Genomic DNA, 15815 nt, shown 5'->3' with positions numbered 1-15815 from the left:
AGGCAAACAAATCCAATGATGCAAAGGCAGGAATCCAAAGACCAATATACAGGTTTAAAAAAAAAAAAAAAAAAGACATTAAGCACAAAGCAACATAACATTCTGTCAAGGAAAAAAACAAGAAAACTGATATATATAGTGCACGGTTGATGGGAATGAGATGCAGGCGGGGAGAGCTCAGGTGACTACAGGGCTAATGAGAAGTGGAAGCAGGTGTGTGGATGGGTGGGGCAGTCGAGTGATGATAAAAGAAAAAACAGAGGACATCTGGTGGACAGCTAGAGGAAGGCAGGTCAGGGGAGATGAAGGGAAGAACATGTCCTGGGAGAGATTAGCAGGGGCTGGAAATAGGGGCCGAGGGGAACTGAGGAGCAGATTATGACACTGGGAGATGAGAAAACAAAAGCTCTGTATCAGGATAAACTACAGATATGAAGCAGTTCTTTTTAGTGACAGAATATAGAAGAAATTTACAATGGAGCTATTTTTTGTTTTTGTTTCACCTGAAGATGCATGTTTTGTAAATTATTGCTGTCTTCTAATCCACGGGGGAATGGGCCAGATGTTTACTATGACATAAATAAAAAAAATAAAACTAAACTTTACAAGATATATGTACATAAATAATATTTATAATATATAGTATACGGTATAATTGTGATGTAATTTGATCTCATCAGTGCTTGTTCTGATGCTTTTTCAGTCATGCAGAAACATTCATCCTGAGACTTAAGGTTTCTCTGCTCTGTCAGTCTGTTTCACTAAGATGCCTGTCGCCACGGTAACCGCATCTCGCTGGGAGATGACCTAACCAATGAGACGGAAGAAAGATGATTGCTGCTGAATGATGCAGGCCGTGTGCATGCGCACGCGCGCATAAACACACACGCACACACACACGCGTGCACACACACACGCAATTTCTTTGTAAAAATATATTAATTTATCAAGACATCTAAGTTATAAATCATGGGGTTACAATTTATTTTAACCCCCACCCATATATAGCCTGTATAATCAGTATATAAAGACGTAATAACTGGTTTATTTATCTGTATAATCAGTAAATAAAGATGTAAAAACTGGTTTCTAACAGACTATAATGCAGCTGTAATCAGACCTAAGTGTTTAATAATATCTTTGTTACCAACTCTAACTCCTTTGGACACACATCAATGGGGGCTGCTGTATAAACACATAATGAATGACAATCTAGTAAAACACAGCTGGAATAATGTAAAATATGTCTTCACAGGAGAAGTTAGAAAAAGTATGGAACATTGATAAATGCTTGACAAAATTCAGATTAATATCTGATTATCCAATTGCATCTCTCAGATTTGTTTATGTGAAATTCCTTAAAATCCTTTAAAATTATTTAAATTGATTTCAGCTTCCAAAAACAAATTTCTTTAATTCAGACTTCTTATAAAGTCTCTTTTGTAAAGTCGGTTATGTGATCTGAAGATGTTTGAGTAGAATCATGTAAAGTGTGTCTTTAAACTTGTATTTATCCATTTTGGTCTAAAATGCTGTAGAAACACACACTTATTTCTGATGTTAGTGGAAAACTGTTTAATCTGCCTGAAGTCTGAATCTGCTTCATTTTACCACTGAACATATTCAATCTGTTTGTTATATGTTCTTTTTTTTTTTTTAAAAATCAAGTTCTGAAATGTATTTTTATATATAAACAAAATATATTTTGTGGTCAGGTTTAATAAAAATATTTTACATTTAAATTAAACAAGACAGAATAAAAGTTAGATAAATAATTTCAGGGAGCACCTGGTTTTAATAAATGTATTAATATTTATAGATTTTAACAAAATAAATGTTAATCAGTGTTTGTTTTGAGTCTGAGCTGCACTTTGATCCCCTGTCATCCCCCGCTGTCATGGAGACAGAATTTTTGCAATGAGACATTGCAGCAGCAGATCTACTGACTCTGGTCATTAAATCTGACATGAAACTGTTTTTGAAGGCTTTTGATTAGGTCTTTTCAGAATAAAGGGCAGATTAAGGCACATCTGACTGTTTTAGTTTCAGGGTAAATGAAGGACAATACTTGTTTGAAGCTGCAGCCCAGTTTGTTTTGTGTTGTTTGTTTTTCAGAGAAAACTTTTACGGTTGAGATTGTAAAAGAAACTGAAATATTCCAGCTTTTGAATCAGCCCTTAAACCTGAAGTAAAAAACAAACATCATTATTCTTCTTTTGAGTTAAAGACAGCTTATTAAATAAGACTAAAGAGATGGAACAAAGACAAAGAGACTCATCGTGTTTATTATATATGTATCTTCATATCTGCGTCGTTCTATGCCGGAAACCTGAAGAATAAATGATGAACTGGATGCAGACGTGGATAAAACTGGGACAGAGTCGATCTGTTTAATGATTCTATTTCATTCTGTTCTATATTTACTATTCTATTGAGCAAGCTTTATTAAACTTACTTTTTGTAAAGAATTTAAAATGAAGAGCTTCCGGAATAAAAACTAAATCTAATCAGGAGATTAGTACAGATATCCGCTCTAAACATTACATAATAATAAAAAAAATAATAATAATGTTATTCCTGTTATTCCTTTATAATCCCTTGTGTGGAGAGTATAACAGTTTATATTTAGACTGAATGATAATTATATAATAACTTAAATAATAATTGAGTATGACAAGATAAAGAGTGACTTTATAAACCTTTCGAACCACAGATCACATACAAAGTATTGTCTGTTCTCACTGTCACAGCTCCAGCTTTTATTAAAAATGTCAATTTCGCCTCACATTAACACAACGACTTCCTGTTCCCGCTTCAAAATTAAAGCTGCCATGACGTACCAGGTTGGTTTTTGGTCCCTTGGAAGGAAATTGGGGTGTATCCACAGATAATCTAAAACTATTTTGATAACTGATTAATTGTTTTGATAGTTTTTCAGACAAAAATACCAAATACTAGTTCTTCAAATTGCAGTCAGTGAAATATATTTGTCTGTATGTAAATACATGTTTTTGAAAGTTGGTCGAATAAAAGACAACATTTTAAAACATCATATTGGAAACTGTGCCGGACATTTTATAGTTGTCATTTTATTTTTTAATTTGTTGACAATTTAGACACTAAAGGATTAAGAGAAAAATAAAAAGCGAATTAATCGATCATGAAAATAAGTGTTAGTCGCACATTTTACATAGACAGAGCAACAGACGCTTCAGTTGAAACCAAATAAAAAGATCCAGCAACTACACTGTTTGTGTTTCCACATCTAAGGAACAATGAGGCTCAGTCTGATGACTGATTAACAAATACACGATATTTAATGTGATGAATGAATAAAATAGAAGAGAAAAGAACAGAAACTTTACTGTGTGAATGACTTGTGTTTGACCAATCAACATGGTTCAGCCCTGCAAACTCCGCCCATTTAGAGCTGAACTAGATTATTTTCATTATTGATTATTCTATTGATTATTCTGTTAATTAATCTGTTGATTATTTTCTCCACTAATCGTTTGCTTAATAAATTCTATTTATCTCTACCTCTGTTTTGTTGGACATTTGATGATTTTCTGACATTTTATATAAACTGAGGTTAGGTGAAAAATAATCAACAGATAAATTGTTGATAGGTTTAGTTGCAGCTCTCGGTCTGTGTTTTTTCTTTACTTAATGAATGTTTTACTTTATTTAATGTTCAAACATTAATGTTAAAATATATACTTTTTAAATCTGTATCTATCTTTAGTTCACTAAGTTAATTCGTGGGGTTTTTTTTATTTTACTTTTTAATTCCTTTCCAATTCCTATTTTGTCCCGTTCTTTCATCTTTCTGCTCTGCCTGTTGTTACACCTGACCTCCCTGCCGAGGATCAATGAAGTGATGGAAAAATAACAGACTGGCCGATAATAAAACTAATTATTCGTTTCAGTCCTAAAATCGACATTCGTGTAAATATTTGCCAGTAAAAACACAAGAAATTAAAATAAAAATTCACCGGAACAACCTGTTCCAACCTGTTGGTTTTACAGCTAATTCAGTTTCTCCCCCTCACAGCCTGATGTGTCTGTTGTGTGTCTGCCGGTGCGTTGACTCCGGTTTCTATTGTGTTTCTATTGTTGCTGCAGACAGGCAGACAGACGGAGGGTGTGACAGTAAAACAAACCCGGTGGGTACTGGTCTCACCGGCTTAACCCAGACGCAGACAGAAGTACTGTCGGTTAACGACTCACCGCCACCACCACCGTGTCGTCTCCATTGAATTTGGGGATGTATTTGTCTCCGCGGTTCCGCTCCGCGTCGTTCAGTGGCCTGAAGCGACACATCACCTTCACGCCGCACACCCCGCACTCCGCTGCGTCCACCATCACCGACACGGAGAAAAAAAAAACTACCGACAAAATCAACAGAAACACACCGGGAGAGACGACAGGTTCAGCTCAGGTTAACGCGCTCCAGATCCACACACATCAGATCATCCACCGAGTCCCGCCGCTGAAACCTCTCCGCTACACGAATCAGAGATCCGGCGTTGTTGAAGATCGGGTCTCAGCTAGATTCAGCCCGGTCGGTGTCTCTCCATCAGGATTCTGACTAAAACACTCCCACCTCACACAGGTCCACCCTGGACCACCGAAACGCGGAGAACTCTGGGACATGGAGTCCTTCCTTTATGTGGCCATACAAACGGGAACCCGTTACTACTGTAAAACAAAAAAAACAAAAACGGCTGTGATAGGAGGGAAGTGCTGGAGTCAGATCTGTCTGATGCTACTTCTGATGTCAATGGTCAGTAATGGCAGAAGAGCTCCGGTACTTTACGGATGGAAAAGTACTAAATACAAGTAAACGCCCTGCATTCAAAACTGTACAGAAGCATCGGCATCAGAAAATACTCCATGTGCCAGACGTAAAAGTAGTCCTTATGCAAATGTTTATGACATTTTAGGACGATACTGATTGATGTATTAACGTGTTCATCACTTTAATGTTGTAGCTGCGGAAATGATTTCAATTTCTTTATATCTTGCTGGGTAGTTTGTGAATTTCCCTGAGGATAATGTGTTTTATCTTGACCTGTAATAATGGATGGTAATGATTTAGGGAATACATAATACATTTTGGCATCTGCAAAGTAACTAACGTTATCAGATAAATGTTGTGCAGTAAAAGTTTTTTTTCGTCTTGCTGTCATTTTGGTTTTTTTGTGTGTAATCATTTGCAGCCTGAAATACATTTCAATTTAAAACAGAGAAGAAGAAAAAAAAAAAAAAAAACGGCAGTCTGTTCAATGTATTTTTATTTCTCAGCATTTTTTACCTGACGCAGAAACAGAGTGAACAGTGAGTGAACCTGCCAACTGTGACACTTCTTCTCTACATGATAACGTCTGGAGAATGAAACATAAACAGACAGAAAAGAGTGAAACACGTCAGAGCTTCAGTTCATACCTGTCTGATCAGCGTCTGTTTGACTTCGCCACCGACATTTAATTATATAAAAAAAACTTTTGTTACGGCTGCAGATCCACCTCTCTTTTCAAAAGATGCATATTTTTATTTCAATGAGGGTTTCAGTGATCAGAAGGCCATGGAGAGATTCTTTAACAAACGCGTAAAAAATAAAAACTAAATCCCGGTACAAACAAACAGGTCACAAAAACATTGTTTCAATCTGTGAAACCAAATTAAATGTTTTCAATCTTTGGGGAAAAAAAACAAGATTGCTAATAGAAATATAAAATGTAAACGTGAGAAATAAATAACCAATCAGAGCGAGGATACAGACTCATCGTGGACCAATCAGAGCAAAGACACGACTCATCACAGACCAATCAGAGCGAAGATACAGGACTTCTTGTGAGTTCAGAGTTGATTCTGCAGTCACATGATGATAACCTGCTTCAGAAACTAAACTGGTGAAACAAAAACTATTTTACATCAGAGACATTTACAAACTGTACAACAATTATTACAATAATAACAATAATAACAATAATAATAGTAATAACATCAGCTCTCAGTAAAATGTTCCGATTCTACTCAGAGAGGCCATCATCATCATCATCATCTTGTTCTGGAGGTCATGGCATGTCACATTCAACGGTCAGACACTGAGGAGCAGGGGCTGATGGCATATGATGTTATGTTACCTCCATGGGCAGCGTGGTCTCTGACAGTCCGTTCAGACGCCTCTCCGAATCATTCGAGTCTCTGTGAGGAAGAACACAGCCAATCAACCATCAGTGTTGACGTCACTCATGAATCACTTCCTCCAAAACTCTAATGAAAACAGATTAAACCAACAGCATCAGTTCATCTGCAGAAGTTAGAGTTTTATTTCATATTTCAGTACGTTTCAGATCAGACATAAAGATAAACCCAGCAGGTTTAACTCATCCAGAGTAAAATAATCTTATCCAGGCTGACATCGTGGTAAAATTCAGATGCATGTTTTAAAGCAGACATCACGAAAGCTGGAAAGGAAATGGTGTCACGTCAATTTAGAAGAATTTTGCCTAGCCTGGAAAGGTAGTCTAACAACATAGAAAATAGCCCTCTTCAATGCCAGAACCTCCTACTATTCACTATTAAAAGAAGAAAATAAGAACATCCTCAGGTTTCTTTTCAGCTCTGTAGCCAGGCTGACGTATTACCATAGCTCTCAGTAGTGATGACTTCATGAGCTTCTTTACAAATAAAATTGTAGTTAGAGAAAAGAATTAATTGCCTCCTTCCCACAATTGGCACAGATGTATTGTCCAATACAGTGGCCTCAGAAATGACTAATGCCTGATTTATATTTAGACTGCTTCTCTCCTGTACATCTCTCTGAGCAAACTTCAACAGTTTCTTCATCTAAACCATCCACTCGTCTTTTAGACCTGATTCCAATGAGGCCGTTTGAGGATGTTTTACCTTTAATTAACACTTCCATGTTAGATCTGATCAATTTATCTTTATTAACAGGCTATTTATCACAGGCTTTTAAGGTTGCAGTAATTAAACCTCTACTAAAAATGTCTACTCTTGATCCAGATGTTTTAGCCAACTACAGACCTACCATATATCCAACCTCCCCTATGAAGCCAGATGAAAATAATCAGGGAGTCAAACTTCAGACACGCCTTAAAGACTTTTACTTCTAAATTCAAACAAAACTGAAGTTATTGCACTTGGCCTTAAACACCTCAGAAAAACATTATCTAATGATATAGTTACTTTGGATGGCGTTACCTTGGCCTCCAGTTCTACTGTAAGGAACCTGGTCATTTTTGACTGGGACATGTCCTTCTCCTCACACATAAGGAGGTCTCTGAGACAGCCTCCTTCCACCTGTTGCCTTCTTCCAATAATGCAAAAATTAGAAACACCCTGTCTCATAAGGAGGCTGAAAAACTAGTCCGTGCATTTGTTAGCTCTGGACTGGGCTACTATAATTCTTTTATTATCAGGATGAAAAGCCTCCAGTTGATCCAGAACGCTGCAGCGCAAGCACTGACAGGAACTAGGAGAAGAGATCATATTTCTCCTGTGTCCGCTTCTCTGCAATGGCTCCCTGTAAAATCCAGAATAGAATTCAAAATTCTCCTCCTCACCTACAAAGCCCTTAATGACCACGCACAATCATATCTGAAAGAGCTCATAGTAACTTGCTATCGCAATAGAACACTTTATTCTCAAAATGCAGGCTTACTTGTGGTTCCTAGAGTCTCCAAGAGTAGAATAGGGTCAGAGCCTTCAGCTATCAGGCTCCTCTGCCGTGGAACCAGCTCTTAGTTTGGGTTCTGGAGGCAGACTCCCTCTTAAAAACCACCTTAAAACTTTCCTCTTTGTTAAAGCTTATAGTTACGGCTGGCTCACGTGAGCCCTGAAACATCCCTTAGTTCTAAAGGCTCAGGCCACTGGGGGAACTCCCATGATGCACCGAGCACTTCCTCTCTCTCTCTGCGCCTCTCTCTCTCTCTCTCTGCCCCCCCCCATTTATATCACTCTACTGCATGTCATTAACTTTAGGTCATCTATCTCCCATGGTTTGTGCTTTTCCTCTCTGTCTCCTCTCTCCCCCTGTCCGGAATTGCAGGACCCGGATCTGCCACTACTCAACACTGGTCGTCATCACCATTATTCATTTTCTATGATTAACATTATTAGTATTATTATCATTATTATTATTAGTATTATTATACTTGGGGTGACACCTTCTGAGTGGCTGCCTGCCTTTTTGTTTTTTGCAAGTTTTCTTGTGTTATTCCTTTTTTGACACTCCTTTATAAAGGAATGCCTTGCAGAGACGAGTGAGGGCGTTGTGTACACACGGGGACAGCTTTTCACGTTGAGTAAACCAGTGCTACTACTTGAAGTAGGCCTGAAATCCCAGAGGAGCTGCAGAGGAGACGCTGGGGTTGCAGAGCTGGAGAGCGAAGAAGAGGAAATATAAAACCTTCTATTCCAGCGTTCATCATGGGGAAATGTGATGTCCTTGGGCAATAAGATGAACAAGCTTGGAGTGCTGATAAAGACCCAAAGGGAATACAGTGAATATAGCAATCTGTGTTTCAGAGACTTGGCTGCACTCGCATTTCCCGGACTACAGTGCAGCCATGTCTGGCTTCAGGACAGTTTGGGTGAACAAGGACGTTATACTAAGCAGTAAAAAAAGGGGAAGTTTCTTTATGTGGCCCAGACGTTGAACTGCTAGCTGTGGGAATGCATCCATATTACTTGCCGTGGGAGTTCTGTCCGTCATTGCTGTCGCTGTTTACATTTCTCCATCAGCTTATGCGGAGGTAGTGTGCGACACCATTCACTCAACTTTTGCAAGACTGCAAACTCAGTATCCTAATGCTTTTGTAGCCATTACTGGGGACTTTAATCATGTCATACTGGGCAAAACATTGTCAACATTTTACCAGTATGTTAACTGCCCGACTAGAGACAATAGAAAACTGGACTTCCTGTATGCAAATGCTATGGATGCATACTGTGGCCCTGGTGATCTTCATGGACCAAACCCCCCCCCCCCCCCCTTTGACGAGCACCCTCCCCCGCCTGACTGTGAGTATTGACCAGGTTAGGAGACAGCTGGAGAGATTCCACCAAGGCAAGGCTGCAGGCCCCGACGGTATCAGCCCCAGGGTTCTGGGGACCTGTGCCAGCCAGCCGTCTCCTATCCTGAGTCACCTCTTCAACATGAGCCTGAAACCAAGAGCAGAAGCTCTGTAAGACTTTCTCCCTGGTTCCTGTTCCCAAGAATTTGACTCCATCAGGACTAAATGGCTATCAACCACTTGCCCTTCCATCTCATGTAATGAAGGTGCTGGATAGGCTGGTCTTGGCCCACCTTAGACTGCAGCTGAAATCATCACTGGACCCTCTGCAGTTTGCTTACAAACCTCAAACCTGGGAGTGGAGGATGCCATCGTCTACCTGCTGGAGAGAACTCAATTGCATCTCGATGGAACCGGTTGCACTGTGAGAATTTGATTTCTCCAGTGTATTCAACACCATCCGGCCACTGCTACTGAGGGAGAAGCTGCAAGAGATGAGGGTAGACGCGTCCACCATCTCCTGGGTCACCAGCTTCCTGACAGACTGCAGTTTGTCCAACTGGGCAGTGCTGTGTCTGATACGGTGGCGAGTAGTACAGGAACTCCACAGGGGAATGGGCTCCAGTCTCCATTCCTGTTCACCTTGTATACCTCAGACTTTCAGTATAACTCTGGCAGAAGTTTTCTGACAACTCTGCAGTGGTTGGGTGTATAGGTGATGGGTGGGAAGAGGAGTACAGAGCAGTGGTAGATGATTTTGTGGAGTGGTCTGAAAAAAATCCTCTGCTTCTGAACGTGGCCAAGACCAGAGAGAATGTGATCGACTTCAAAGGAAGAGGACGGCTACACAGCCCCCGTGTATTCTGGGAGAGGATGTTGACGTGATGGAGGACTAAGTACCTGGGCGTCCACATTGACAACAGGCTGAATTGGAAGAGTGACACTGAGGCGGTATAAAATAAGGGGATGAGCAGGCTGTATTTCCTGGGGAAGCTCAAATCCTTCAACGCGTGTAGCAGGATGTTGGAAATCTTCTACCAGTCTGTTGTGGCCATCGCACTGTACTTCACTGTAGTCTGCTAGGGGAGCAGCATCGGAGCCGGCGACACCAACAGACTGAATAAACTGACCAAGAAGGCAGGCTTTGTAAGTAGCTGCAAACCAGACACCTTTGATGTTGTGGTGGAGAGGAGGACACTGAACAAACTTATCCTTTATGGATCATCCTGAATACCCTCTCCACCACCTACTGGACAGGCAGCGGAGCACTTTTTCTAACAGACTGGTTCAGCCCCACTGTCACAAGAACTGATACAGGAAATCCTTCCTGCCCACATCAGTAAATCTTTACAACTCTTTACAACTCTGCACCCCTGTCTGACAGAGAACTCGCAGCTTAGTTTCTGGTTCAGCCCACTCCACTCTGCAAACCTTGCACACTATATGCATATTGAGATATATTTTTTACCTTGTCATTCATTGTGTTTATTTTTTTTTTTTTACTATGTATACAGAGCGAATTTACTTTATTTTGTTAATGTGATGTGTTGTGTTTATTTTTCTACTTGGCTGCTGTAACACGGGAATTTCCCAATTTGGGAACAGTAAAGTATATCAATCCATCTATCCATCTATTATTAATAATTGGTGCCGCTAACGTTGCTGCTGTTAAAAATAATAACACTATGACACGTATAACTATTATTATCATTATAAAGACTAGTCTGACAGTGCTTGAATACAACAGTATATACAGCTGTTCCTGGTCTCTCCCTCTTCTCTCTACCCCTCTCTCCCCTCTTATTCTTCTTTCTCCCCCATTTCTGTCCTGTCAACCAAAACCGGTTGAGGCAGATGACCAGCCACCCAGAGTCCGGTTCTGTCAGAGCTTTCTTTCTTTTTTTTTTTAATCTTTGGGTTTTGTCGGTTGAACAAAACAAGACATTTGAAAAAGTTACAAACTGTGATATATATTTAGCCAATAAACAAAGTTTTTTCATAGATTTTGTGTGTGTATATATATATATATATATATATATAGGTGGAAATTAACAAATGTTCTTACACTCTTAAAGTAATAACCTAAATTTTTCTGATGATAAAAATAAATAAACAAAATTGAACTTTTCTGCTTAAATATTTCTATTTAGAATCACTTGAATTCTGAAAAAATTCTTCCAATTTCAATAAAATTATTCTAGTTTTATTTCTGATGTATTTAATTGAACTGTTTAGGTATATGTAGCTAGTGTGTAGCTCGACAGGTGTATAATTACCTAGCAGTGGAGACTTTGGGCACACGGTCAAGGCTGGCGGCGATGGTAGCGAGCTTTAAGGCAGACGTTGGAGGGGCGGAGGGTCGAGCAGTGTGGGCGTGGGCAGGGGAGACAGCCCCCACTTGGCTCCTCTGGTTGGGGAGGGACTGAGTGGAGGAAGAGGAGGAGGAGGAGGAGGAGGGCAATGACCCCCGAGCTGAAAGCCCTGACCTGCTGAGAGAGGTGGAGGAGTACGGAGGCCTGGAGGGACCTGAGGAGGAGGAGGCTGAAGCTGAGTGTAATATAATTAATGATGCAATACAAGAATATTCTGTTACATTTTTTGTGTTAGATGTGTTGCACAAATAAAGATTTCTCTGACAGGTGAGGCAGCTCACCTGAAGGATGGACTCCGTTGACACTGGTCTTGTAGGGTTTGATCTCACTGTTGATGTGACCATGAGGAGGTGGAGGAGCGCTTATCACAGCTGAGGCTGCAAACTGAGCGCTGGCTGAGTCCAGAGTTTTCGAACTCGACTCACCTGACCAGATGGACTAGAAACCAGACCAGGACAGAGCAGAAGATAACAGGACAGGTTGAGAACTAGACAGCACAGACACAAACAACCAATTCAAGCACCTATCATAAAATTACCAAAGAATAGACTGATTTCACACACTGCAAAACAAATATTGGGCTGTGATTGGCCGGCTGCATCAGAATAAATCTGTTAAACAACTCAAGTTATTATCTCCAAATCTCAGCACTAATTAAGTTACGACTGAGAGGAACTAAACCCCTGAAAACTATAAAAATTAAACAAAAGATTATTAAGACAGTTTTGACAAAAGTCCCAGATCTAAGTCGATTTTGACTGTGCAGATTTCCTCTCTATGTATGTGTTTATGGTCATGTGAATGTTATGTTACTGTTAAGGTGCTCTGTGTTGTGAGTCGTGCAGTGCATGTTAAATGTTTCTGTAGTATGATAGTTGTTTTCTATGTGTTACAGTTAGGTACATAAGTATTTGCACAATGAAACAATTTTCATAATTTTGGCTCTGTACACCACAGTGGAATTGAAACGAAGCCATCAAGATGTGATTGAAGTGTAGACTTTCAGCTTCAATTCAACAAAAATATCACATTAACTGTTAAGGATTTACAGCCATTTTTATACATGGTCCCTCCTTTTCAGATTCTCAAACAAAAATTGTACAGTTGAATGACAATCAGTTTCATGTTCAGTTGTGGCCTGTTACTTCATTATTTCATGAAAAATGAAGCAGATAAAAGATCTAGAGTTGATTCCGTGTGGTTACTTTGCATTTCGTAGCTGTTCATGGGAACTCTTAATAATAATAATAATAATAATAATAATAATAATAATAATAATAATAATAATAATAATAATAATAAATAATAAGGACTCAAATGAAGGAAACCATCATTAGGCTGAAAAAACAAAAACTATCAGACAGATGGCAGAAACTTTAAGAGTGGCCAAATATAATAATTTGGTACATTGTTAAAAAGAAGAAATGCACTGGCTCAGCAACACCAAAAGACCTGGAAGACCACGAAAGACAACTAAAGTGGAAACTAAAGTCTACAATCAAGAGACTTCATGAATGTAAATACAGAGAGTTTACCAAAAGGTGCAAACCACTGGTAACACTCAAGAACAGAGAGGCCTTTAGACTTTGCCAGAAAACATCTAAAACAGCCTGCCCAGTTCTGGAACAAGATTCCTTGGACAGATGAAACCAAGATTAACTTGTACCAGAATGATGGGAAGAGAAGAGTATGGAGAAGGAGAGGAACGGCTCATGATCCAAATCCACCACATCATCTGTCAAACGTGGTGGAGTCAGTTTTATGGCATGGGCACGGATGGCTACCAATGGAACTGTGTCACTGGTGTTTATTGATGATGTGACTGCTGATAGAAGTACCAGGATGAATTATGATGTGTATGGGGCTATACTATCTGCTCAGATTTAGCCAAATTTTGCAAAACCGAAAACCACTTCACAGTACAGATGGATAGTGACCCAAAACATACTATCAAAGCAACCCAAGAGCTTCTCAAGGTAAAGAACTGGAAAGTTCTTCAATGACCAAGTCAGTCATCTGACCTGTGCACAACTGAGCATGTTTTTCACTTCCTGAAGACAAAACCTGAGGGTAGAAAGACCCACAAACAAGCAGCAACTGGAGGTGGCTGCAGTAGAGGCCTGGCAAAGCATCTCAAGGGAGGACACTCAGCATTTGGTGATGTCCATGGGTTCCAGAATTCAGACAGACATTCATTGACTGCAAAGGATTTTCATCCAAGTATCAAAAAAAGTCTTTATGATTATGTTGGTTTGTCCGATTACTTTTGAGCCTCCGAAAATGAGGACTCTGTATAAAAATGGCTTCAATTCCTAAACGGTTAATGTGATATTTTTGTTCAACCCCACGAATTAAAGCTGAAAGTTTACGCTTCAATCACATCTTGATGGCTTCTTTTCAAATCCACTGTGGTGGTGTACAGAGGTAAAATTATGAAAATCGTGTCACTGTCCAAATACTTATGTTCCTAACTGTACATGTTATTCTGTTATGTACTTATATATGCATTATCTTTCATCTCTGATATGTTATTCATGTCCCTGTTACACATTGTGTGTTGTACTGGACGTTTATATGTTTACTGTATGTATTATGTATTTATCTGTTATATATTATTGTACATATTACTTATACATATAATATAATTATATGTATGTAACAATGTATAATCCCATTCACTTAATTGGGAAAGTGGCTTCAGACCTTTGGACCCCACTCTATATCTACATTTGTATGTATAAAATTACCTGTGTTCTGTGCAGTGCTGTGTGTCTGTGTGAAGCAGTGTTGTTCTGTAGTTGCAGCTGTTCCAGCTGTTGTTTCTGCATCTGGACAAGCTGTTGTTTATGACTGTGGTACTGCTCCTCAGTGATACCCCCTGCTGGTACATAGAGAAACCACACATTCACACATTCACACACACACACACACACACACAAAATATATATAACAGACTCGCACATTTACGTTTAGCTGTTTGTCTACATGGGGGAACCTTTAAACTTCGAACCTTTTTTTCTCAACTGTACAGATTCTGTAGTTACCTCTCTCTCTAAAGCCCCATTCAGACCGGCACCCATCAATTTAACATGTTGGTCTCATGTCTGAATAATGCCCTGATCACTTTAATGTAAAAGTCACAATGAAAAATTTCTATATCACATTCGACATAAGTCTGAACTGAATGCTGTCAGATTAACGTAAAGACTGCAGACCAAAGTTAAAGATTTTCTAATTTATGTAAATTGCTAATGCAAGTATTATTTCTAATGCTCAAAGAAAAAAAAATTGGTTAAATAACAAGTCTCATGATAAAATCAATCACTAGATTCACTGTGAGAGAAAAGAAGGACTGACCTGATAACTCATTTGATCCAGAGTTGTGGTCAGGCGACAGATGACAGGTGAGTCTGTTGTCGTCCAATGTGAACCCTCCGGTGCCTCTGCCCCCCTCCCTCTGGTCCTGAACAGGTCTGGGTCTAAAGCAGAACCTCCTCAGGTTCTGGATATTGTTCAGGACTTCAGTCAGGGAGGGTAGGGTGGTTCCTGAGGTCAGGGAAGGTTTCTGGTCCAGTGTTACTGGCTGATCTCGGTGGACACGGGGACTGGTACTGTTCCTGAAGACTGGATGTGCTAAAGAGTCCAGCTGCTTCAGTACTTGATCCAAGACTGAGGAGGCTCGGTCAAGGATGATCCTGATCAGAGAGACGAAAACAGGAGACAAGTTAGTGATTGCGTAACACAGAAGTTCTCAACTTTTTCGAGACACGACCCCCCAGAATAATTGTCCCCCCTCCCCCCAACCAAATTATTCTTGTGCTGCTGCGGATGTTCATGCTGTCCACTCTCATATTGTGGATTGGTTTCAGGTTCCAACATGTATGGATGGATTTAAGAGGTTGCAATTTCCAATAAACTATGTTCTGTTACTTAGTTTAACTTCTTATCTAGTTTTACAGTTTGCTTTCAGATCATCCCCACCAGTAAGAGGGAGGGCAGTGCTCACAAGCCCCAGGTGCACTGTCCCTCTGCAGGCTTCTGGATGTTGGGGCCAATTTGAAGAAATGGGGCTTTTATGGAATATTGCATGTTTCAGTCAGGAGGCTCAACTGAGGGGACCGAAAAGATACACAAAAGCGCCAGTATTTTTTTTTTGGTCCAATCATGTGCCTGCACAATTGCCCAATGAAGGGAAAAAAAAAAAAAAAAAGATTACCCAGTCTAAAATATGTTATTTTATTTTGAATGTGTTAATCCCCCCCCATCTGGCAACCCACGGAAATTATCTTGCGATCCCCTTGGGGAGTTGGGACCCCCAGGTTGAGAACCACTGGTGTTAACAGAAAGAAAAACATTTCAGCTGTCAGAAAACAATAAGAAAAATGTCATGCTGAAC

At 39.7% G+C, this 15815-nt stretch overlaps 2 protein-coding genes across 3 annotated transcripts in view; both read right to left on the bottom strand.

Moving 5' to 3' along the window:
- The window catches only part of LOC120801450 (kinesin heavy chain-like), a 30614-nt gene extending 26032 nt beyond the window's left edge, over positions 1-4582 (bottom strand). The window contains exon 1 of the mRNA XM_040148488.1: positions 4231-4582. Coding sequence (XP_040004422.1) covers positions 4231-4365 — 135 coding nt within the window. The 5' untranslated portion in view covers positions 4366-4582. The remainder of the gene's footprint in view (positions 1-4230) is intronic.
- Positions 4583-5285: 703 nt separating this feature from the next.
- Positions 5286-15815, bottom strand: part of epc2 (enhancer of polycomb homolog 2 (Drosophila)) — a 28557-nt gene continuing 18027 nt past the window's right edge. The window contains exons 10-14 of one of the 2 annotated variants that reach the window (XM_040149068.1): positions 14777-15114; positions 14167-14300; positions 11701-11857; positions 11324-11573; positions 5286-6210 (exon numbers count right to left, since the gene is read on the bottom strand). In XM_040149068.1, the coding sequence (XP_040005002.1) occupies positions 6141-6210; positions 11324-11573; positions 11701-11857; positions 14167-14300; positions 14777-15114 (949 nt within the window). In that variant the 3' untranslated portion in view covers positions 5286-6140. The remainder of the gene's footprint in view (positions 6211-11323; positions 11574-11700; positions 11858-14166; positions 14301-14776; positions 15115-15815) is intronic. The other variant, XM_040149069.1, reaches the window with a different exon arrangement.

The sequence above is a fragment of the Xiphias gladius genome, chromosome 16 (assembly GCF_016859285.1).
Source record: "Xiphias gladius isolate SHS-SW01 ecotype Sanya breed wild chromosome 16, ASM1685928v1, whole genome shotgun sequence".
In the NCBI taxonomy this organism is placed as follows: domain Eukaryota; kingdom Metazoa; phylum Chordata; class Actinopteri; order Istiophoriformes; family Xiphiidae; genus Xiphias; species Xiphias gladius.
The sequence above is the reverse complement of the archived record's forward strand: the minus strand, read 5'-3'. Positions and strand labels throughout refer to the sequence as shown.